The following is a 24,439-nucleotide window of genomic DNA, read 5'->3' as shown; positions in this document are numbered from 1 at the left end:
CCTGTCTGACAGGCTCAGGCAGAATGGTCTCCTAATGACCAGCAGCTGGCTCAGAACCCTGAACTTTGTCTGGCATCTTAATCAGGAGACCACAGCCTCTGATTCTGAGTCTTGATTACTGCTGGTCACAGAAGCATGGGTTGCTGTATCCCTTTGCCACCAGCCTGGTGTGTTTCGCTGCTAGATGTACAGGAAGGAAGTTCACCTCCAGTGTAGAAACAGGGAGATACCTGCCTGCTTGGTTTCTATGCTGGAAGTGAAGGCTGGGGCTTCAACCCCTGAGCCCCAAGTATGGGCTGCTGGAGAAGGGATGATGTGCTCTTTGCCTTCACTGGCAGCCAGTCTGGAGGAAAGGTCTTCCTATGCCCAGCATAGAAATACAGTGAGCTGCTAGAGGAAGGGCTGAGTGTTGACAGCCCACTTGGCTTCTAAGCTGAACTGGAAGGAGGCAAAGCAGTCACCTTGCCTCTTGGGAGTGCAGTGGGCTGCCGAAAGAGAAGGGCTCGAAATACCTTTTCTTTTCAAGATAGGCTTAGATTCATAGGGTAATTCTACACCCATACTGAATTCGGTATTTGTGGAGAGTTTTCGTGGCATTGTAGAGCACATAAAGCCCTATCCAAGGGAAAATATGTGGCAGGTAGGCAAGAGCTGGTTGGCTGTATCCCACTTGGCTGGTGCAGGGTGTAGTTTCAGTCTGTGCCTGTGCAGCTAAAGAAGCCATTGAGGGTCTGGTCTCCAGATGTTCCACACAGACCTTCATTTTGCATAGACTGAAATAAATGCTTCTGTTTGTTTCAACATTTACATAGGGAAACAAATGCAATAAATTCTGGATAGAATGTCTGACTCCTAGTATGCATATGGAAGTAGAAATAGTTTTATTGAGGACAACTGTCGTGTAGTGCATTCCGTTTTGTCCCAGACAACAAATAATCCATCTTTAATGTGTAACAAACAATGATTTTATTAGTCTGAGCATCTGCTACTGATGCCTATGTTATTGCAGCAGTACATTTGCATTTTGATGTACATTCTTGTAAGATCTAAGCTAACATTCAGGTTGAATGTTTCACCGGTTGGGAGGAGCTAGTGGTTCACGGTTTCCAGCCCTTCTTAAGGAATCTGTTTATTGGGCCTTACTTAGGAGTATCCCTTTCTTTTCCACAGCTGCAAAATCCTGTAAATGCATCGCATTGGTTTCTCCAAACACAATAATACAATTTTTCATTGTTCATGATTAGAGATTTTCTAGTGGAGCCCTGGATTAGGGGGCTTGGTGTGTGTGACCATTACTACTGAATGAAAAAATGAGTATAAAATTTGCCATTTCCTACAAAGTTGGTTTCTCCCCACACATTGGGAAAACTAGGAAGGATGGAAACTGCTGGAAGGTGAGGAGATAGATTCTGACCTTCAAGGCCAAAGATCATCTAGACAATTTAACCTTCCATGCATTGAATCTATAGGAGATAGTGGGTCTGAGTCAGCTGCCTCCACTCCTGAAGCATAATGGGGCAGCTACCAATACGTGGAGGGGAGAGTTGAGAGTGTCTGCTGGTTCAGCCTCTTGATGTCCATGTATTCAACAGATTATATGTAGAGGGGAGCTTATGCATATGTACCTGTGTGTGGGGTGGCTCCACTTTACTGAAGTTCCATGGAGTGCATGGGTGTCAGGGCTGGGGGGCTGGGACATGTGATGCTGGAGCTGCCAGGCGTAGCCCCATTCTCCTTCCCACACATTGAGCCTACACGTAAACAGCAAAGTATGAACGAGGCTTCTGTAGAACAGATTCTGCCATCATTTTTTACATCGCAACACCACCAAGAGATAACATTTCCTCACAGTTTTCAAGCTGCGAGCATTTTCCTTTAATATTCACCATACAGTGGAGGCTCACTGGAAAGTTTAGCTTCTGCAGAATGTAATAAATACCTTGTGGCTGTAAATTCTGAAGGAACGTTCACCACATGAAAATAATGATGACATTCAAAAATTAATGTGTAGAATTAGGCCTTGGGCAGAGAGAGCTGATGAGGAAAAGGAAGTGTGTGTGTGTGTGTTTTGTCATGGGTCAGCTGAGAAGCCTGTCTATGTGTTATCTTTATAGTGCAGAAGCTGTTAGAAATATCCTGTATATGGTATATTCTCTATGCAGTTGTCATAACATGCAGCTGTTTATAATGTGGGGGTTTTTCCCCAACCAGCACAAAGATTTCCACACCAGCAGTCTCCTTTTCTTGTGCTGGAATGGAAACTCCCCAGTACAATTTTTAAGATTAATGAGATGACTGCCTCGGCACATTATGGCATTGGCATGGAGAAGGCACCGTGCCAAAGTTGCTTCAAGTGGTTACCACATGAAAAAGATAAAACAGGCCTGCTCTGAGTTTGTCATACTGTCATCTTCTGTTGAAGCTGCAGACTGAATAGGGGATTTGAACCTATGTGTAGTGAGTATAAGACAAGGTGTTAGTGCATTGCTTACTTTTTTGAAATATAGCCTGATCAAACCAGGTTGACATAGGAGCCACAGCAAAGGGGGAGGAGAGTTTGTGTTGGATTCATTGCCTTTTATTTACGGATTGACATTAGTGCAGGCCCTTTCAGCTTGTGGCCCATTCAGCAATGTCAAGCCCACCAACTATATATAGTGATGACCCATATATTGCAAAAGCAGGGGGTGCGCTGTTAAGCACTTGCAAGGTATGGTTTGTTGGGTCACAAGTCATGCAAGCTTTATTTTTATTTATTTATTAAATTTATATACTGCCCTTCATCCCAGGATGGTTTACAATACAAAAACACATAACATAGTAACAAATGAAAATACCACCCCCCACCGCACTATAAAAATCCATAGATTGTTTAATTAGCCAAAGACTTGCCTTTGTGTAACACACTGCAAAGTACTATGTGTGTATGCAGAGATTGGAGAACAATTGCATCAGGATAATGAAATAATTTTTAGGATCCAGTATAGCAATTCTGGTGTTTCTAGGCACCTGAAATGTTACAGTAGCAGTTTGGATATGATTTGTGCACTTTGCCATTTTTATTTATAACTTCAGAGAGCCGAAGATTCATATTGTGCTGTGTTGTTCAAATCCGAAAACTTTCTGTTATGTTAGGGCACAAGATTAAGTATGGCAAGGACAATGTCTGTATAGAAGATCAAGACAGCTGCAATATTAAAGCCTCTGATAATGCAAGAATTGTAAAAGAGCTTTCCCCCCTCCAAAGTAAAGTGTTGAAATAAAGGATATGGTATTAGTCCACTGGTGAGATAGTACCCCAAAACTGTAAGAATTTCATTTTTAATTCGTGCAGAATGCATTCATTTATCTTTATGCGGTGGGAAATTATGGAGTGGTATTGACCAAAGAGGGAAGCTAAAAACTGTAAAGCTGAGCTGGAAGACTGAGAGTTACAGTAACTGAGGAGAGTGAGACACAGAGGAGGTATCTATAATAGTGATGGGTGGAGGACAAGAGTGAACAAAAACAATTAGTAAAGGCCAAGATAAAAGAGGGGACGGCAGATTGTCTAGGATTTGAGGTAGGAATTGCTGTGTGCTGTTGGAGTAGACAGGCAGCTTTGGCAGGAGGGCTGCCAAGATCCAAGGAGGTAAAGGATGTGACTGACAGGTAGAGCATGAGTTCACATTAATTTGAATTTATCAGACAAATAAATTTATTGTGGTTCTCTTTCTTTCAGTAGTGAGATTCCAGAACTGCAGAAATCATTTGTCCCTGACTTACACTGCTGTACTAACAATAACTGAGAGAGAGATTGATCCGGTGATTGCACAGGGGGCTAGGTTATTCAAATAAACTTAACACAAGAACTTGAAGTTAAGGATTAATTGCACATGGTGGAATTATTTCATATCCTTGCAGCCGGTATATGCAGGGATATAGTTCCACTTGATCTCTCAAAATAAATTTGGCTATTTTATTGCATTCCACACAGAAGGAATTTTTATCCGCAGAGGTAAAAGGAATTATCACTGCAGCTTGAACAATTATGCATTGCAAGCTACACATTATAGTCTGACCCAAACATAATGCCAAACTATGATATGACCTTATATGAACGAACCTGGCCAAACCATTGTTCTCATGCATTTCCAACTATTCCTTCCAATCTTGCACTGTGATTCCCTTCTTGGTTTGATGAAAGCCGTGGTTTGCTCTTTTATCCAAACTGGCAAACTATGGTTTGTGCTTGCCTACAGACCAGTCCTGGTTTCTAGTCCTGGTTTGCAAAGTATGGTTTGCATCAAACCTGCGAGGGACATTCCTGCTTTTTGCTTTGTGTCATGCTTGCTTCCCTGATTATTCCATGGACAGTAGGCCTGGGTGATGAACCACTCCTAGACAATATATTAAGGGCCAGAGCCTTATGGCGCCTTCACCCAGTGGTATATTGTGGGTGAGACTTGCCTGCGCCTTACCGCTTGTTGTTCCTCCCATTGGCGGTAGAAGGAGCTGTGACGGTTTTATCCCAGCACCTCTTGGGGCCAGGGTGATACTCTTTCCTTTTCAACATTGCTATGTATCACTATATTTTGGACAGTTCAAGAAAATGAATGCTAAGGCTATCAGTGGTTGCTACCTGGATAGATACGTTCTTTGTCCACTGTTGAAGGCCATGTGCTTCTGAATATCTGCTGCTGGAAACTGCAGTAGTGGAAGACTGCTGTTGCAGTCACATCCTGCTTGTAGACTTTCCATTGTGAAGAGGATGCAGGAATAGATGGGCCACTGGCCTGATCCAGCAGGGCTCTGTGTTTACATTCTTAAAATGAGGTTTTATTGCCATTTTGTATAAGCAATAGCAACTCAGACATTTCAAAGTAAATACGCTAAATGTTATGTGCCCCTGCACCAGTTATTCCTATTTATTAGCATTCTGATAGCTCTAATTCTCCTTTTGCCCCTTTAAAAAACAATGCTAGCTTTATTTGGCCTGTGGGATGGAATACATGATTAGACTCTGTGGTGTAAATTCTGTGCTATATCTTCCTGTATGTCTCTAGTCTTCAAATGAATGGATTTGTATTTCATGCTGAGACTTAGAAGCCTGCTGCTTATTTTGTAACTGAGAACCATGACCTCTGAGTGGTATCAGAGTTCATCTGATATAGATGCTTATGTTAACCATCTAGTAATGTATGTAGCAGGGCAGGTTCATTGAGGGTTTTAAGCTTTAAGTCACCCTTATACCATCCAGGCTGCAGCACACGCAATTTCAGGGGTAACTGAGAGCAGCAGCTGCAGTTTACAAGTCTTCAGGCAGCCGTTTACAACCCACTCCATGACCCATAATGACTTTCATCTTTGGGAACATGTTGCACAGTTCCTAGGCAACCACAAAGTGCTTCGTTCCTAGAAGTAGTAAGAACTAGCGGGCCACGTAAAGTAAAGGGGAGCGTGGGAGAAGAGGCATACACTAATTCACTTCACAAGTTCCCTAGAGGTGAGATAGGTCCCTTCTGCTGCCCATTTTGCTTCCTCTCCCTCTTGTGATGGTGCCTAGATCCTATTATGGTGCCTAGATGATATTATTATGATGGTACAAGCAGAATTAAGTCCTGTTGATTTCATTGAGGCTTACTTCCTTGTAAGTGAGTATAGGATCCTATACTCACTTACAAGGAAGTAAGCCTCAATGAAATCCCAAGCAAGTGCTCAAACAAAACAACACTGAGGAAAATAAGGAGCATCAATTGTACTTGTTTCTGTGCTTCCCTTGTGTGGGAGGCACTGCTGCCTGCTTTGGGGATGGAAGAAGATTAGTGCAATACAGTTCAGAGAAGGCACAGTAGTAATATATAGCCAGGGGGATGGAGTGGAGACACCTTAGACAGTTGCAGCATTATTTATTATGGTTTGTATCCTCATGCTCTTTTCCTAACTCTGTTGGGCAGGCCCATGCAAAAGGGGTTGGGTAGCTGGATACACTTGTCCTGGGCCTCAGAAGGCTAAGCTGGTCAGCGACCTATTGCCAGGGACTAGCTGATTTTTCAGTTGAGTTTATAAAAGGGTAAAGGTGACCCCTGACCAGTCGGTCCAGTTGTGACCGACTCTGGGGTTGTGGTGCTCATCTCACTTTATTGGCTGAGGGAGCCGGTGTACAGCTTCCAGGTCATGTGGCCAGCATGACTAAGCCACTTCTGGCGAACCAGAGCAGCACACGAAAACACCGTTTACCTTCCCGCCGGAGCGGTACCTATTTATCTACTTGCACTTTGATGTGCTTTCGAACTGCTAGGTTAGCAGGAGCAGGGACCGAGCAATGGGAGCTCACCCCGTTGTGGGGATTTGAACCGCCGGCCTTCTGATCAGCAAGTCCTAGGCTCTGTGGTTTAACCCATAGCGCCACCCGCGACCCTAAGCGCCACCCGCGTTGAGTTTATAACTTTATTCTAATAAGACTCCTGCCCTGTGCCTCAGACAAACTCTGTACAGACCTGCTGTTGAGTGTTAGCTCCTGAGATCCCCAGATACAGTATTTAAGAGGAATTTGCTGATGAAATCTTCATCCTTACTTCTTAGAGAAGATGCATTGAATTGGGCTGTTAATAAGGTACAACCTTAATATAACAGCACTTTGTAACTTTATTTCTTCTTTGGTGATCACTCGTAGCCGAGTAAGATTGTCTTCTATAAACATGGTTTTAACAATGAGTCCGTAAGTGACTGTGGAGGCCAATTCTGGATCCACACGTCCTTCCACAGTGGGGACATTGGTTTCCAGGCGGGAGTTGATCACGGTGTGGATTTGCCAAGTGTTCCTTTCTCTTGGCACACTTCTCCCTTGTGTCCTGAGTTCAAGTGTCTTCAAAGCCCATGACACCTTTGGTAAAGGCTGTTCTCCAACTGGAGTGCTCACAGGCCAGTGTTTCCCAGTTGTCAGTGTTTATAGTACATTTTTTTAGATTTGCCTTGAGACTGTCTTTAAACCTCTTTTGTTGACCACCAGCATTACGCTTTCCATTTTTAAGTTCGGAATAGAGTAGTTGCTTTGGAAGACGATCATCAGGCATTCGCACAACATGACCAGTCCAACGGTTGATGTTGAAGAATCATTTCTTCAACACTGGTGATCTTTGCTTCTTCCAGTACACTGATATTAGTTCGCCTGTCTTCCCAAGTGATGTGTAAAAATTTTCGGAGACACCGTTGGTGGAAACTTTCGAGGAGATGGAGATGGTGTTTATAGGTGGTCCATGTTTCACAAGCATATAGGAAGGTTGGTAGTACAATAGCTTTGTAAACAAGCATTTTGGTTTCCCTGCGAATGTCCCGATCCTCAAACACTCTGCACTTCAATTGGGAGAAAGCCGCACTCGCAGAGCTCAGGCGATGCTGGATTTCAGCATCATTGTTGGCCCTTGTGGAAAGATAGCGGCCTAGATAGGAGAAGTGATCGACATTTTCCAATGTTACACTATTGAATTGGTTTTGTGGTGCTGCAGAGGGGTTATTTTGTACTTGTTGGTTTAGCACTTTGGTTTTTGGATGTTGAGTGATAGGTCAAGCTTTTCGTAAGCTTCTGCAATGATATTTAGGATGGTTTGGAGGTCATCCTCTGAGCGTGCACACACTACATTGTCATCCGCATACTGAAGCTCTATGATGGAAGTTACGGTAACCTTACTCTTTGCTTTCTGTAACTTACCTTACTGGGTGGTGTGTGTGTGTCTGTGGATATATATAGTGTTTTTAATAGGCACACGGGGTAAAATCCTTTTTATCCTGAGCTAAATCTAGAACCTTGTGTTTTGTCATTGGTGATCTGATACTGTTTGCTATTATAACTTCAATGGAAGGGCAGCTGGAAATTGCCATGATGACACAATACAACATTTTCTCACCTGCTGCCAGCGATTGCATAAAAAGCAATTTGACTCAAATTTATTCCCTTCACATGTGAATTGGACATGCTGCTGCTTGTTTGTGTGCTGAAGCCAGATGATAAAAGAGGAGAAAACTGTGTAGTGTTTTATAGTCATCATATGTAAAACTGGATGAACTTCATGGATTTAACCAAAGTATGATTCTGGCTGTGGGGTTAATAGCTAACATATAATTTATAATTAAATAAACATCTGCCTTTCAGAAAAGAGTTAGGCTTAATAATTTTTCTTTGGGGAAATATTGGAGAAAATCCATTAATGTTTATAAATCTCCTTTGTCATTATCATAAGCAAGGAAGGGTTTTTATTTGAATGCTCATTTTTTGACATTTAACATTTGGGAAGATCATGTAAATTACTTTTGCTCTTGTTAAATAGGTTTCTGAACTGTAATATTGGATTTTACAGTTGCCTAGATGTATTTTTTCTATACAGTCCCAGTAAATGTATTTTGTTTGAGATTCAGTAAGTATTAGGAACAAATAGGAAGCATAATGCTGGTGTGTCTGGATCCTCAAGGCTGGACTTAGTGTGATGTTTGTACACTAATATCATAAAGCCACAAGACCATAAGCAAATGGAAACAGAAGTGTCTGACCTTTTCCCGTGTCTGAAAATTGTATAGATTTTATTAATCTCACAAAACATGTCTTTGGGATCTGTGCATCAACTTCCTATGTAACTTTGGGAAATTATGGATGGCAGCATTCCTGCACATTTCATCCTTTATTTGCACCTCCTAAACTGGATCTTAAATTATGTGCCTTCACTATAATAAAAATAAACTCTTCCCTTTTTTTGTTACATATATGTGTTTGTCTGTATATGAATATATAGTGCTGCAGTAACCTAACCTGAATTCTATTCTTTATTTTTAATTCTTTTGCCAACTTCCCAGCAACATGTCTTTAGGTTTTCTCCACCCAGTTGGGAATGTCAAGTATAATTATTTTCAGATATGCTGGGAATGATGGGTAACCCAGTTGAGAATATTTATACTAACTTGGGTAAATGAAAGATGGATTAAAATGTTGCCAAGACCTTATCAGATTTGGGCTGGAGTGAAGCTGATCTCTTAAACCAAAACACAAAGCCAGAGTTATTGTTTTCAGAGGCAGCCAAGGGAGGCTGGAGTTGGTACAGTCTGAGACCAACAGGGAGGCACTAGGGGAGCATGTTGGAGCAGAAAAGTGCCAATAGAGGGAAGATTTCAGCTCGTGCATCCCCAGAAGAGAGAAGAACCCACAGGCTGTAAATTAAGGCAAGGCTCTGAGACCCAATTGCACTTCGGAATCCTCAGTGCAGCTTGCAATATCTTAACTCAAATTAATTACCGTAATTGACTGAAGGATTTAAACTCACCTACTAACTGAAGGTCTCGAGGTGGCTTACACTATGTTGAAAATTTAATAAATTAGATAATTGCATAATAGTTACTGGGCATGGGGAAGGTGTGCATACGTTTTTCCCTAGGTCTCTGGTGTTCCAAATTTTCACTCTGCACTTGAATTTTCTGGCCTGGAACTGCTTGTTGAAAGAGCCAGGAGAAGATAGTGCCTCACAGGCTGAAGCTTGCCCACTGGGCTTCTTCTGTCTCACATATCTTCTGGCTCTGGCAGCAGATGCAAGAGAAACTGGGGGGGGGGGGGGAGGAAATAAGTTGCATGCCTCCCCACAGTCCCCGGATGTTCCAGCTCTACATTCCTGAGCAATCTTCTGGGTGAAGTGACAGTTGAGGGCACCAGTTGGAACTGGTCATGAGTTTTGGCAGGCACGAAGTGGGAGGGCAGCACATTGAATTTGAATGGCAGCAGAGGGAATCATTACTATTATTATATGTCACTTTTTTGCACTCTGCCTCAAAATGACTTGCCTAGTAAAATAAAACAACAGGTATTAAAATACAGTGGTACCTCAGGTTAAGAACTTAATTCGTTCTGGAGGTCCGTTCTTAACCTGAAACTGTTCTTAACCTGAGGTATCACTTTAGCTAATGGGGCTTCCCGCTGCCGTGCAATTTCTGTTCTCATCCTGAAGCAAAGTTCTTAACCCGAGGTACTATTTCTGGGTTAGTGGAGTCTGTAACCTGAAGCGTCTGTAACCCGAGGTACGACTGTAAGATAAAATCAGCAATACACAAAAATTAAAATGCTCATCTGACAATATATTTAAAAGGAACGAGTCTTCCACAACATGCTTAAAAGTTGAGAGTAAGACAAAAAAATGAGTTTATATTGGAACAGCCTGGGACTATGACTACACGTGGGTGCAGAACCCCCTAAGGCAAATGTGATTATTTTACTTTATTTATTTTATTCATTAAATTTGTATACTGCCCTTCGCCAATAGATCTCAGGGCAGTTCATGACATAAAACAATAGTTGACTTTTCAGTGACCATTTAAAATCAGCCACACTGGTGAAATACAGATACCGGTATATATTCCTCTTATTTGTAGATGGAATGGTATGGAATTGTTCTGGGGTAAGAGATCCAGTGGCAGATTGAAACATAAGTACTTTGCCAAAGCCCTGTCTGCCTTAGCTAGAGGGGATTCAGAAGAACTTTGAATGGAACTTGTGTCCAAAACAACTACATGCTAATGCACTAATCCCCTCTTATTCTCACCCGAATTAATTGTTATGGTTTAGCAGGTGTTAGGCTGCTCTTAGAGAGCTTGTCTGACATAGCCAGTTCTCCACAGTATGTTATATACTATGAAAGGCCCCTTGAGTCAGGGAGGACAAAAGAACACTGAGGTTATGTTTTATATATGTTTGGGATCTGAAAGCAATCTGAGTTTTGGAAATAACAATTGGTTCTCAGTCCAGATGGAAGGCAGCTCACAAACTTCACTGACTGTATGGAACTGATTTCAAAGAGGGAAATTCACTTGATGTGTATTGGAGTGTGTACTTTTTTGTTTCAGAGTGAAAACAAACAAAAATGTGGGAAAGATTTGTATAGCTTTGTCTTCAGCTCTCTCCCTCCCACCCCCTCACCTCCATGCCTTTTCACAGGACGACATCTATTTGCTGAATGGTTACTGTCAATAAATTGTGTGTAGGAGAAAAAATTGTTAAACACAGTTCTCATTTGCCTTTCCCAGATGCATCCTAAACCCTTTCATAGTGACTCAATGTCCATGTTGATATTTATTATACCCTTGCGCAAAAGTCTGCAACAGTTACTAGCCCTCAACACTGTTTTACTGAGTGGCTCACCTATCCACATATACTGTACTTCAGATGTAGGAGTGGGGGTTGCTGTGCATAAATGGCTGGTGAGCTGCTTTGGATTTGTGGACAACAACTTTTGTGGGCTTTGCACTGCATATACAAGGGCAGCAAAATAGAATTCCCTAGGGCTTACCAAGCGAAACCATTCCCCACCGCCATCAATGGCAAACATGCAAATTTAGTTACAGCCCTAGGCATCTCTAAGCAATGTCAGAAAGATTTTTAGCCTCCTAAGGATTTACAGAGCTTTTTGTGTCCCAGCTATCAACAACACCAAATTTACTGGGAACAGGAGACTGAGCTTTTAAAACCTCTCTTTCTTAAATGATATACTTTCCTCCGTAAATGAGATGGTGACCTTGTGGGAATATGCACTAATGTGTGAAGATAACATGAGCCTTTTTATGTTGAGAAGTATTTGTTTGCAGAACATAATCTGTATGAAGATTTTGTCTGTGGTTTGGTGAAAAGGGGATTGTCTCCCTGTAGACGTTCTTAATTTACTGCCAGATATCAAATTGGTTTAGGGCCAAGCATGAGGTGAGGGCCAAGCACAAATAAACTGTGTGTATTATGTGTAGCAGTGAATACCTACATCAGTAACTGCTACGTAGTCAAAGCAACAAAAAACCCAAACCCTATTCATATACTGCCAGGTTGAACCATTTAACTCAGGAGTGGGGGAGTGGATCTGGCCGGCAGGCTGGATCTTATCCTCTCCCAAGCCCTACAGGTTGCTTTGACAGGTGAGTGCGGCTGCCCACTTGTGAGCTACTTGATGTCACCATGACATCAGGTGAGGTCCTTTCTTTCCCCAGTTTGGTTTCAGACTACATGGACAAGGGAAACATTTCCCTCTGGGGTTTGCTGTAAGTGCCAGTCAGTTGACCAGTACTTATAGCATGAGCAGGGACTGACTGTAATAGAGTCCCCAATACCAAACTCTGCAGTGCAGCCAATCCAAGTGATGCTTGTGCTCCAAATGTTCATCACCTGATTGGTGCACACAGCAAACCTTTCTTGCCAAGGAGTGTAATTGGGAGTGTACTTTAGATGTGGGAAAGGTGGGCATTTGGGGGGGGGAACAGCCTCATGGGCCAAATCGGACCCCTAATTTGGCCTGTAGGCATTCCACCCCTGATAAGCCTCTTGGTTAATCAAGGGATAAGAGTTTTGCCTCAAAAACCTGTAATGTTCACATTGTATTGTGAGGAGATTTTAATTGTTCCATTTGTTTCTCTCTTCTTTGTTTAGCTAACTGCTCACCACCATGCCAAAATGGAGGGATGTGTCTGCGACCACAGCTTTGTGTGTGTAAACCTGGGACAAAAGGCAGCACTTGTGAGGATGCTAGTAAGCAAGAAACTGCTTCTCCTGGAGGACCAGGCCCTGTGACTCCACCATGGCCTATTCCTCAGCGGTCTGTTCAGCAGACCTTTTCAAAGAAGGTTCAGGTCCAACAAAAGGTCAATCCCATGGCTCAGATGACTTTTACACTAAAGCAGAAACCCTCCGGATTACCACAGCAGATGCAATCACAGTAAGTCTTTTCCCTCGTTGTGTATTAAAAAAAAGTTGGTTTTTCTTGTGCTTAGCATTACATGTGAACAAGGCCAAAAGGCCCTCTCCTGTAGAAAAAAAAGATGCATTTCAGCAGTTGTACTGTTTTTTGTAGCAAAGGGGCAGATATAGGTGGGGATCGGGGAGCAGAAGGTTTTGTATGGTATTTATTTATGGTGTGCATCATACTCAGGAATTTTTTGGGAGCTAATTTGCAAGGCTGGGCTGGCAAATAAAATTGGTCCAAATTTTACCCTCTTTGCTCCTACAGAAGACTTGCCAGGATAATTTAATGTTTCACATTTGGTGTTCAGTTCTAGCAAAGATTCAGTGTTCTCCTCCTTTCTTTTGTGATCAGGAAACGTTTCTACAAATACAGTGGTGCCCCGCAAGACGAACGCCTCGCAAGACGAAAAACCCGCTAGACGAAAGGGTTTTCCGTTTTGGAGGCGCTTCGTAAAACGAATTCCCCTATGGGGTTGCTTCGCAAGACGAAAAAAATCTTGCATCCCCCCGCGGGTTTTTTCCGCTTTTTTTGCCCTTTTCTTAAGCCGCTAAGCCGCTTATCAGCTGTTCCGCTGATAAGCCGCTTAACAGCTGATCGCTGGAAGCCGCTTGACAGCTGTAGCGCTAATCCGCTAAGCTGTCAATGGGCTTGCTTCGCAAGACGAAAAACCGCTATACGAAGAGCCTCATGGAACGGATTAATTTCGTCTTGCGAGGCACCACTGTAGATGGTGATCATTAGCCTGTGCTAATGACAGTGAATCTGTTCATTAACTAGTGACATCCTTTTCCTCCCCCACATTCAAGTGACAGAAAGACCTATCAGCATCGTTGGCTGGCTGGCTGGCTGGCTGACTTGCCTCATGGGATGTACTGGATTAGAATGGGGCATGGGGGAGAGAAAACTTGGATTTGAGGAAGTAACTGAGATCTGGCTGCCTTGGAAGATAAGCAGTGGCAATCTGGAAGCATGAACGAACTGCTGTTGTGATAACACTTAAATGGGATTCCCATAGGTTTGTTCCTTTCAGTGGGATAATACATTGTGTCTTCATTAGGTTTTTCCTTTTTGTATGCATTGTTTATTGTTTTGGAGGTATAGATTTATGTTTCATTTGCTCTCCCATGTTTATGTTGCTTTTGTGTGAGATCCACCCTGCCAGCATAATTCAGAAGAGTCCTCAGCGTGGTTTACAGCATGTAAAAAGGTAAAGGTAAAGGTACCCCTGCCCATACGGGCCAGTCGTGTCCGACTCTAGGGTTGTGCGCCCATCTCACTTAAGAAGCCGGGGGCCAGCGCTGTCTGGGGACACTTCTGGGTCATGTGGCCAGCATGACGAAGCTGCTCTGGCGAGCCAGCACCAGCGCAGCACACGGAAACGCCGTTTACCTTCCCGCTATAAAGCGGTACCTATTTATCTACTTGCACTTAGGGGTGCTTTCGAACTGCTAGGTGGGCAGGAGCTGGGACCGAAAGACGGGAGCTCACCCCGCCACGGGGATTCAAACCGCTGACCATGCGATCGGCAAGCCCTAGGCGCTGAGGTTTTACCCACAACGCCACCCGCGTCCCCCAGCATATAAATACACACAGAAACTCTCTAGGTGATACAGTCATAACTCTTCTTGCGAACGCTTCATGTTGCGTTTTTTCGGGTTAAGAATGCAGCAAAACTGGAAGTGTTTACTTCCGGGTTTGCCACATGCACAGAAGCGTTCTGTGCCATTCATACATGCGCAGAAGCGTTCTGCATGGTTCACGCATGCGCAGAAGCACTCTATTGTGCTTCGCACATGCGCAGAAGCGCCACTCTGGTTACGGACTTTTCGGGGTGCGAACCGCATCCCGGAACAGATCGTTTCCGCAACCAGAGGTACCACTGTAACCTTAAAAGAAACAATAACTCATATAATAAGAAGTATTGCAGTAAAAAAACAAACACACACACACACACCCCTCACTGACAGACCAGTAGGCAGTAGTAAGATCAGTGACTGTCCTAGAAAAAAAGTAAGCAATGAAAGAGCTGCAATTCAGCCTGCATGGTTCAGGATCACAGGGTCAAATTTATACAGGAAAATAGGTAGAATAAGAATGGAAAAGTGCTGGATTGGAGGTTGTCATGTTGAGTAAGAGGACAGCAGAGGATTTGAAAAACACTGCAGCAATAAAAGACAAAAAGAGCAGTCTGGACATTGTCAAAAGCAATCTAATCAATTCTTAAATGACAGAATGAATGCTGTCTCTGAGGCTGTCAGCTAACCATTGTGCTTTTACAGTTTCGTTTTCCTATTTTAAAAAGTGTCTGCCTCATACGTTCTGTTATCAAAGAACAACACAATTAGGAGGAATTTTCTGCTTGGCAAAAAACAGTAAAAGTTAGTCCAAACTAAGTGATGCTTTATTCACAAACTGAACAATTGATGAATACTATATTTTTCATAGGCTTTTTTGTCACTGTTATCCAGAGTGTGGTGATATTTAGATGACGATAGCGTGCTTATATTTGTTTACATCTTCTCCAACAGTTCTGTTAGTCCTTTCAGCCAGTCCTTTACTATTTCCTCAAGACTTTCCCCAATGGCATCCTTTGTCTTGTAACATGGAGATTTTAACTTTGATGCAGAGCGGGTCTTTTATGAACTGAGTGGTTCCTTCTGAAGCCCGTCTAGCAGAGGTTGCTTCTTACAGAAGGCAGAAGATGTTTGATTTTCACTTTTTCCCTATAGCCTTCTCTGCCACCCCTCTCAAAGCAGATTTTCAGGAGACTGCTAGGGGAAGGGAAAATTGGCAAAAATAACTTTCCCTCTTTCTTGAATGCTTATGGAATCTCTATTTCTGCCCCCCTTTAATTGGTGGGGTGGTGGAGGCAAGGCTCCAGAGGTGGAGGCAAGGCTCCCAAGCAATGCTGGAGAAGGGCCCAGCAGGGAGAGAGGGAGCTCATCGGCTGGGGAAGGAAATCAGCGTAACACCAGGGATAAAGGGGGGCAGATGGGGGAATCGGCGAGGGGGCTCCAGGACTCCTCGCCGGAGACCAGCGGGGAGAGCACGGATCCTCCGCTACCCACACCCACCCTGCGCAGAAGACTTCCGCACAGGGAAAGTAGGTGTAGACTTGGCGTCAAATAACTTCTTTGCTGGAAGAAGTTCAAGAAATGCCCACTGACGGATTCTGCTAGCGACTAAACAGCCACGAAGTGAAGGGCTGTCCAGCCAGAAAAGGTTAAACCAGGCTACCTAGCCAGGAGTGGCGGCAACTTACGCACGAGCAACCCCATATAACCATTACACCACTCCATCTCAGTATACATCTTGACAAGTGAGAAAGGTTGTATTAATCAGCCCTCAGTAAGTATATTTACATATATATGGACGGCACGATCCAAATACCCATTCATACACTATTCTGCAAATGTAGCTCTCCATATAAAGAAGCTTTCCATGTCGTATATGCCCCTACTCATAAAATGGACCAAGAAGGCCTCCGCGTGCCTAGAGCTCTGCATGTGCATGGGGGTTGTAGTTCTTGGAAGTAAATTCCATTGAACCAAACCGAACCTTAATACCCATGTTATGTATTTAAGATCCAGAGGCTGTTCTACCAAGATTTCATTTCTAACTCTCATTTGCCAAATGTGTGATCAAAGGAGGAAATGAGGGAGAAATCTTCCGATTTTGATATGTAGGAAAGTGTGCTTTCCCAAATGGGCCACTATGCTCCACTGATTTTTCTCTCAAATAAGAGATAATGAATATCTTAAAAGACTTTGTATTCATGGTTCATTCAGATAATGCCCCATGGCTTTCCATAGATCAGGGGTAGACTTAGTTGCTATATCTTAGTTGCCTTCTTCTTTGATACCTAATGTACAAAGTAACAACTGCTATGGGGAACTGCATATTCAAACCTCCACCAAAAATCCTAGTATAGATGTCAGCTTTGTGCACAATGGAACAGCAGGGCAAAGAGCGCTTGAACTCGAGGCCTGAACAACCCAGACAGGATCCAGTTAACTAGCTCAGTACTAAGGTATCTGGCTTGTGCTGACTTTCTATGATATTCCCTGAGAATAACAAAGATTTCAAGTGAATTAGTGAACTCAGGGAATGCAGTTTTGATCAGTAGGGGATCCTCTGTTAACTACAGCTGGAGCTGTTGATACTAGCATTCATATAAGGTATTTAATGCTTGCTCACACCATTTGAATATGGGCATATGCAGATGGGAATTGAATTGCAGGTCTGTTTATTTTATTTTAGTTTCTGGTGATGTGCAATGATTTGAAAATACTTCTTGTAAAATGAGTTACAGTGGTACCTCGGGTTACATACGCTTCAGGTTACATACGCTTCAGGTTACAGACTCTGCTAACCCAGAAATATTACCTCGGGTTAAGAACTTTGCTTCAGGATGAGAACAGAGATTGTGCTCCGGCAGCGCGGCGGCAGCAGCAGAAGGCCCCATTAGCTAAATGTTCAGAATTCAGCATAGCTAGAAGAGGCTCTAAGCCCTCAAGTTTTGAATTTTGCACTGTAGGTTTCAGATGTTTACAAAAGGCACTATTTTTATTATGGCACAAGCTTTTGTAGGCAAGGTTTAATTGAAAGTGCAATAGCAGTTTTGTTAAAGCATATGCTAAACTGTAGCATTATTTTTATTCTTCCATAGTATCTAACTTGAGGGCAAGCTTGGAGAACACATGACATTGTTGGCCCCTTTTCAAAGGGATTCCTTGCTAGCCTGTATGCTATAATAAACTTTTATTGTAATCCTGTCACATTGATTATATACTTCTCATACAAAATTCTATTTTAGTTAGCTGTGTTTCATTTCAATTTATTAAATGAAATGTTTTCCTTCTTAATGAATGTGTTTTTCTGGGACAGAGGAGAGGGGGAAAGGGGGTGCAGGGCAGTACATGAAAGTGTATAACATTCTGTAAAAAGACAAATCGTAGACTTTCAGAAATGCAGAGCGAACTCCATGCGAGCGTTTACTATTATGCTGTTGGGCAGTAGGTGGCAAACTTCGCTTTTCTTTTTCCTTATATTTATTTTCATACCACAGATTGCCAGAATTTGAAGAGGCTGGTTTGAGTTCCCTGGAAGATGTCATTCCTTGGCAGCATAATTTCGAACCACCTATTTTTGCTCATTGTGTATATGCCTTATGTTGAACACTCAGCTGGGCTGCATTTTCCTCTGGGGTTACTTGGATATGAATAAATGCATAGATTGTTGTTCCTTTTCTTCTGTGGGTTTAAGCAACAGATTGCTAATATGGCCAATACATTACAAAAGAAGGAACATCTGCCAAGGACAACACTAGTTAATTCGTATCATGGGACCTTGTCATATATCTCTACCCTAGTTCTGGATAATCACCTCATGAAAGCTCAGTTGCCCCTTTCATCCCACAAACATTTGATTGAAGAGAGTGAAAGGAAATGTTTGCCTGGGTTTCCTCTTAAAAGAGAATTACATGCAGGGGTGGTCTGACCCATTTCACCACCTGAGATGAAATGAGGATGTGCCAACCCCTGCTCCCCACCCGTTTTTTGCACTGTGCCTCCGCCACCCCCACATTTCTGATGCTGGCAGAATGCCCTCTTCCACTGAGGTGGGGTGGGGCATTTCACAAGATATTGTCACTCATTTTATTAGTCCCCAGGGGTGCGGAAGACAAGCCGCAACACTGCACACTGGAATGCCCCTACCTCCATTGAAATTCTGGTACTGGCAGAAGTGGTGGCGTGGATGGGGCATTGCCTCTTCTGCTTCTGCCACCTGAGGCAGCTGCTTCACTCAGCCACATGGGTGGGCCAGCTCTGCTATTATAAGTGCCACAGGAAGTTGTGTGTGTATGATAGGTTGTATCCAGTGTGTCCCATCCTTGTACAGAAAGAGATTACAGCAGAAGTACAGCATTCTTCACTGGTTCCGATTTTCCAACTCCTTGCTGCTCCAGAGAGCTTCCTGGCAAGAGAGGCAGGAATAACCAGCTGCACCACTATAAGATGGGGGGACACCTGGCTTGTCAGTAGTACATGTGAAAAGGGTTTAGGGGTCTTAGCAGACCACAAGCTTAACATGAGTCAGCAGTGTGATGTAGCAGCAAAAAAAGAGCTAATGCTGTTTTGGACTGCATCAACAAGTATAGTGACCAGAGTAATAGTACCGCTTTATGCTGCCTTGGTCAGATGAAACTGGAGTACAGTGCCCAGTTCTGGGCACCACAATTTAAGAAGGATATTGACAAGTTGGAACGTGTGCAGAGGAAGGAGACCAAGGTGATCAAGGGTCTGGAAAAACAAGCCTTATGAGGAATAGTTGAGGTAATTGGGTATGTTTAACTTGGATAAGAGGAGATAGGATAACCATCTTCAAATATCTAAAGGGCTGTCACCTGTTTTCTCCTGCTCCAGAAGACCCAAACCAGTGTCTTCAATTTACAAGAAAGGAGATTCTGACTAACCATCAGGAAGAACTTTCTGAAGGTACAGAATGGAACCTCCCTAGAGAGGTTGTGGACTCTCCTTCCTTTGAGGTTTTTAAGCAGAGGTTGGATGGCCCTCTCTTATAGTTGCTTTAGCTCAGATTTCTGGGTTGGACCTCAAGGTCTCTTCTAAGCCTACAATTCTGTGATTCTCTGGAGCAGCTTTTGAAGGTGCAAATAATTTTTTTCCCACTAGGCCTATCATGAAAGCTCAGTGAACAGAACCCCACCCATGGATAGCCTAGATTTAAGCTTATGAATCCATCATGTAGGTTTTGTTTCATACAAATGTGAATGTCCAGGTTCTGTTTTGGGCAGGCAAAATAAGCATTTAAGTTCTAAGAAAACTGGCAGGCAGTTGCTTTTGGTCCAACAAAGGTACTTTGTGCAAAAGACATGAAAAGGCAGCTTACACCATCAAGAGGCAGCAGTGTGGTATACAACCTCTTGCATTTAAGCGATCTGGTTAGGCATGTGGTACTAGCCACAATCTAGAGGTTTACAAGCACAGGAGAAAGCTGCAACAAGTTCAGAAGACTGAACTCAGTTCATATATTTTCTTCCCTGCTAACCATTTGTCCAGAAGGAGGAAAGGTTTATGTGTTCTAAGCCACTTTTCTTGTGGACCAATAGGTTGTTTTTCCTAGGCCCTTCAACATTTAAATAGCTTCCTAACAGGGACTCCCTGTATTTTCATTGGTTTCCAGGTACAAAACAAGTTGCTGGTTTTGACCTGGAGATAGTCTAGCACTCAGTTATTTAAGGACTGCTTTCTGCTATGTGAACTTGCCACACAACTGAGATAATAATTACTGTAAACGTTTTTCTTCTTTATCTTTTTAGGTCAGGCAGATGGGAACCAGATATTTATTGTAGCCCCTCAAAACATGGGGGGCATTCCTCCCAAGCATTGTGAATCTGAGATTTTAGTATTTGATCATCTAGTTTCTTGTGGATTTTTTGTTTGTTGTTTTTGCTGTTGCTCTGTCTGGTATGGTTTGACTGGATTTAGCCTGTTTTTTTTCTTCTTCTTCTGGATAACTGATATATGTATAACTTTATTTAACTACTGCTTAATCTTTTGTTTTTGATATGGTTTTATATGGTGGTTGTCTTCATGAATTATGTAAATTATCTTGAATTCCATATTTTTGACAGGAAACAGGTGTACTACTTAAAAATAAATAAAATCCCCATAAGGTTTTTTTGAAAAATTGTTTTCATCTTGGCAAAATAGATCTGGGATGAAGGCTGAGAAGTGTACTTCTGTATTTGTAAGATTTCTTTAGCATAAGGTCCTAAGGCAGGTTACGACAATAGAAGATACCGTTTTAAAAACAAATAGAGCCTTTGCAATTACAAAACAAATAAATTCAGTAGAAGAGGTAAGTCCCACAAAACAAAATGCTTTACCTGTCAAAGGGCATGGTAAAGAGGTGCATCTTCAGCATATGACGAAAACAGAAGATTCCAAGTGCATCTCTGTGGCTGAGTCTTCCTTAATTTAGTGACTGCCACAGAAAAAGCACTCTCTTGGAGTGCCCTTCCCAACAGCTCTGAGGATTGTAGAACTAACAACATCAACTGCTGCTGATCTTAAGATCCATAATCCTTTTGAGGGACCACAAAGGCTGATAGACCAGATTGTAAGGTTGGCACATTTGAGTCACTTAACTCTTTAAAATAGTCACACTTACTTAGCTTGAGAACAGTGAACTCGGCTATATGGGATAAATGCCTTTATAAATTTTCATTAAATGGGATTTAATTTAGGCCTGTAAGCTTTTATTGATAGATTAATCAGCTGAAGCTTTAGCTAATTAACTGGTGGAAACAAAATTTTAATTCGTCTTGTGCCAAATTTGATGTCATACTAGTGCCAGGTGAAGACGCTTTTATTTAGCCACACATTCCAACACTTACTTTAACAATGGCTTTATTCTTTGCTGTTGGAATTTGTTTTCTGTGTTTTATATTTTCATTATGCTTTTATATATCTACAGTGGTACCTCAGGTTAAGTACTTAATTCGTTCCGGAGGTCCGTACTTAACCTGAAACTGTTCTTAACCTGAAGCACCACTTTAGCTAATGGTGCCTCCTGCTGCTGCCGTGGTGCTGGAGCCTGATTTCTGTTCTCATCCTGAAGCAAAGTTCTTATCCTGAAGCACTATTTCTGGGTTAGCAGAGTCTGTAACCTGAAGCGTATGTAACCTGAAGTGTATGTAACCCGAGGTACCACTGTATATCTATATCTCTATGGTCTTTTCATTCAGATTGTTCAATGCCCTCATAGTGCTTCTACTATAGCAAGGCCATGGGGGTTAAAACAGAAAAGGGAAGTGTCCACTTTCATTGCCTCTGTGCTGGCAGAAGCTTTTCCAACACTTTACTTTGAAAAATCATTAGCATTATGATCCATTTGCCGATAAATAGATGATAATTGTATTAGGACTTAAACTTGGAGGCTATAGGGTTAAGGATACAACCCTACAAACACTTAACTGGGATTCAGTTACAGATAGGTAGCCGTGTTGGTCTGCCGTAGTCAAAACAAAAAAAAATCCTTCCAGTAGCACCTTAAAGACCAACTAAGTTAGTTCTTGGTATGAGCTTTCGTGTGCATGCACACTTCTCATCTGAAGAAGTGTGCATGCACACGAAAGAACTAAGTTAGTTCTTGGTATGAGCTTTCATGTGCATGCACACTTCTCATCTGAAGAAGTGTGCATGCACACGAAAGCTCATACCAAGAACTAACTTAGTTGGTCTTTAAGGTGCTACTGGAAGGAATTTTTTTTTTTTAACTGGGATTGAGGCTCATTGAATTTCCCGGTGGACCTGCACAAGATTGCACTAGAAGAGCAACTATTCTGATATAATTATTATGTCTTATTTTGTAATGAGTATTTTATATGTGCGTGTAGAAACTGAAAGTACAAGATGCTGTTTAAATGCATATCTTGTGTGAGTGATATAATGTGGTATACAATAGTAGTATTTATTGGCATATGAATTTATACTCCTGCAAATGTCAACTTACTTATTAAGTAACTATGATATTAAATTTCAATGAAGTTATATTAATAATTCTATTTATATATTACTAAGCATATTACATATTACTCATCACAGAATCACAGAACTTGAGTTGGAAGGGTTCCCGAGGGTCATTTAGTCCAACCCCCTGCAATGTGGTATTCCAGGTATAGTGTGATCAAGGTAAAATAAAGGAGTACTATTACTTCCCTTTTGCAGCCTAGAATAGCGTTAGCTTCTTTTTTACTGCTACATCACAGTGCTGTCTCGTGCTAAACTGGTAGTCTGCTAAGACCCCTAAGCCCTTTTCACATGTACTAGCCATAATGTGCCCTAATTTGCAGGTCTGCCATTTAGCTATTTTAAAGATTTATAGGTCATCCTTCTAAAGCACATATGAGGGCATTGTACAATCTGAATGAAAAGACCATAGATATATAAAAACATGGTGAAAACATAAAACAAATAATTTTTTCCTTGCTGTTGCTGAAAGGGGAAGATTGCCTGAAAGTCACTATGCAATGTTTGCCAAATTATTTGACATATTATGAATGTTGCTGTGGTGTTTTTTTTCCTTTTTGATGATATTCCCAATGTTCTAAGTAATGGTGACTCATAAAGGATTTTATATCTGATGCAACATCCTGAGTAATGTGCTGCATAATGTGTTAAAATCTATGTTCTGTGTCATCAATTATTTTTAAGCATCTTGATCAGTTTCTTTTGCTGACTGAAATTGCTTGAAGACAATCAGTATATAAGGATAAGGATTTCTTTGTAGATGTACTGTCAAATTTTGGCCATATAGTGATCAAGATAAAGGACCTATTTAAGAGTTTGCTACAATGCCACTATTCATTCCACTTTTGTTACTGTGGAACACATTTTCTCTTTATTGAATTAGTTTGAAAGTGAATGCACAATTATGCATGCTGTTATCTCTTGTTAGAAAAGATAAGGTTGTGATACTGGGGGTTTACATTTTCATGTTCTTTTATAGTTTGTGGCTGTTTCAGGACACTGTAAATATATATATATATATACACACACACACACACACACACACACACATTTATACTGTACAACACATAAATTATTAAAGAGTTAAGATTGGCTGCAGGTCCTTGTCAAACGTAGAGGGACACACCCAGATTTGCTGCCCCATAATGTGTGGAATACCTGCAGGAAGGTGTAGAAAATTATTTGGTTCAAAGATTGGATTGCAAAATGGTACTTAACAAAACTTGCATTCAAATGTGTTAGTCATCTAGCTGATACATGTATTATTTAAGGTAGTTTATATACTTCTTGATCACTTAAGTCTCAAGTGGTATGCATTAAAATTATTTAAATAATAAAAAACAGAAAGTTTCCTTTAAATGTCTGTTTCAGGAGGAAGGCCCCATGGTGGGTTACCACCACTACTTATTTTCTAGAAAAAAAGGTGCCGGTACTCACCATGAAGTTGTAAGTGCTACACTTTTTAACAACAACAAAAAGCAGTGCCGGTACTGTGTTCCTTTGAGTGCCCACTCAAAAAAGGCACTGGTTACCACATTGGCCAACCAGATTCCTTTGCTGTTGCTTTCCAGATACAGTGGTACCCCGCAAGACGAACGCCTCGCGAGACGAAAAACTCGCAAAACGAAAGGTTTTTTCGTTTTCGAGTTGCATCGCAAGACGAATTTCCCTATGGGCTTGCTTCGCAAAACGAAGCTTGCCCCGGGGACAGCGGGTCTTCTCTTTTGAAGCAAGGGGCGGCGGGGAGATCGCTTCTCCCCACCGCCCCTTGCTTCAAAAGAGGTCCGGGGGCAGCTCTTCCCGCTGCCCCCGGACCTCTTTTGAAGCAAGCGGCTGTGGGGAGATCGCTTCTCTCCGCAGCCGCTTGCTTCAAAAGAGATCCCGGACCTCTTTTGAAGCAAGCGGCTGCGGGGAGATCGCTTCTCTCCGCAGCCGCTTGCTTCAAAAGAGATCCCGGACCTCTTTTGAAGCAAGCGGCTGCGGGGAGATCGTGTCTCTTCGCAGCCACTTGCTTCAAAAGAGATCCCGGACCTCTTTTGAAGCAAGCGGCTGCGGGGAGATCGCGTCTCTCCGCAGCCGCTTGCTTCAAAAGAGATCCCGGACCTCTTTTGAAGCAAGCGGCTGCGGGGAGATCGCTTCTCTCCGCAGCCG

General features: G+C 42.3%; 1 protein-coding gene across 10 annotated transcripts in view; it reads left to right on the top strand.

The window, feature by feature from the left end:
- Nucleotides 1–24,439, top strand: part of LTBP1 (latent transforming growth factor beta binding protein 1) — a 187,018-nt gene that overhangs the window by 6,721 nt on the left and 155,858 nt on the right. For all 10 annotated transcript variants that reach the window (XM_081905343.1, XM_081905338.1, XM_081905346.1 and 7 more), the window contains exon 3: nt 12,422–12,707. In XM_081905343.1, the coding sequence (XP_081761469.1) occupies nt 12,422–12,707 (286 nt within the window). The remainder of the gene's footprint in view (nt 1–12,421; nt 12,708–24,439) is intronic.

This window comes from Podarcis melisellensis (assembly GCF_964234715.1).
Source record: "Podarcis melisellensis genome assembly, chromosome: 3".
NCBI classification, from domain to species: domain Eukaryota; kingdom Metazoa; phylum Chordata; class Lepidosauria; order Squamata; family Lacertidae; genus Podarcis; species Podarcis melisellensis.
This window is presented reverse-complemented; position numbering and strand designations above follow the sequence as displayed.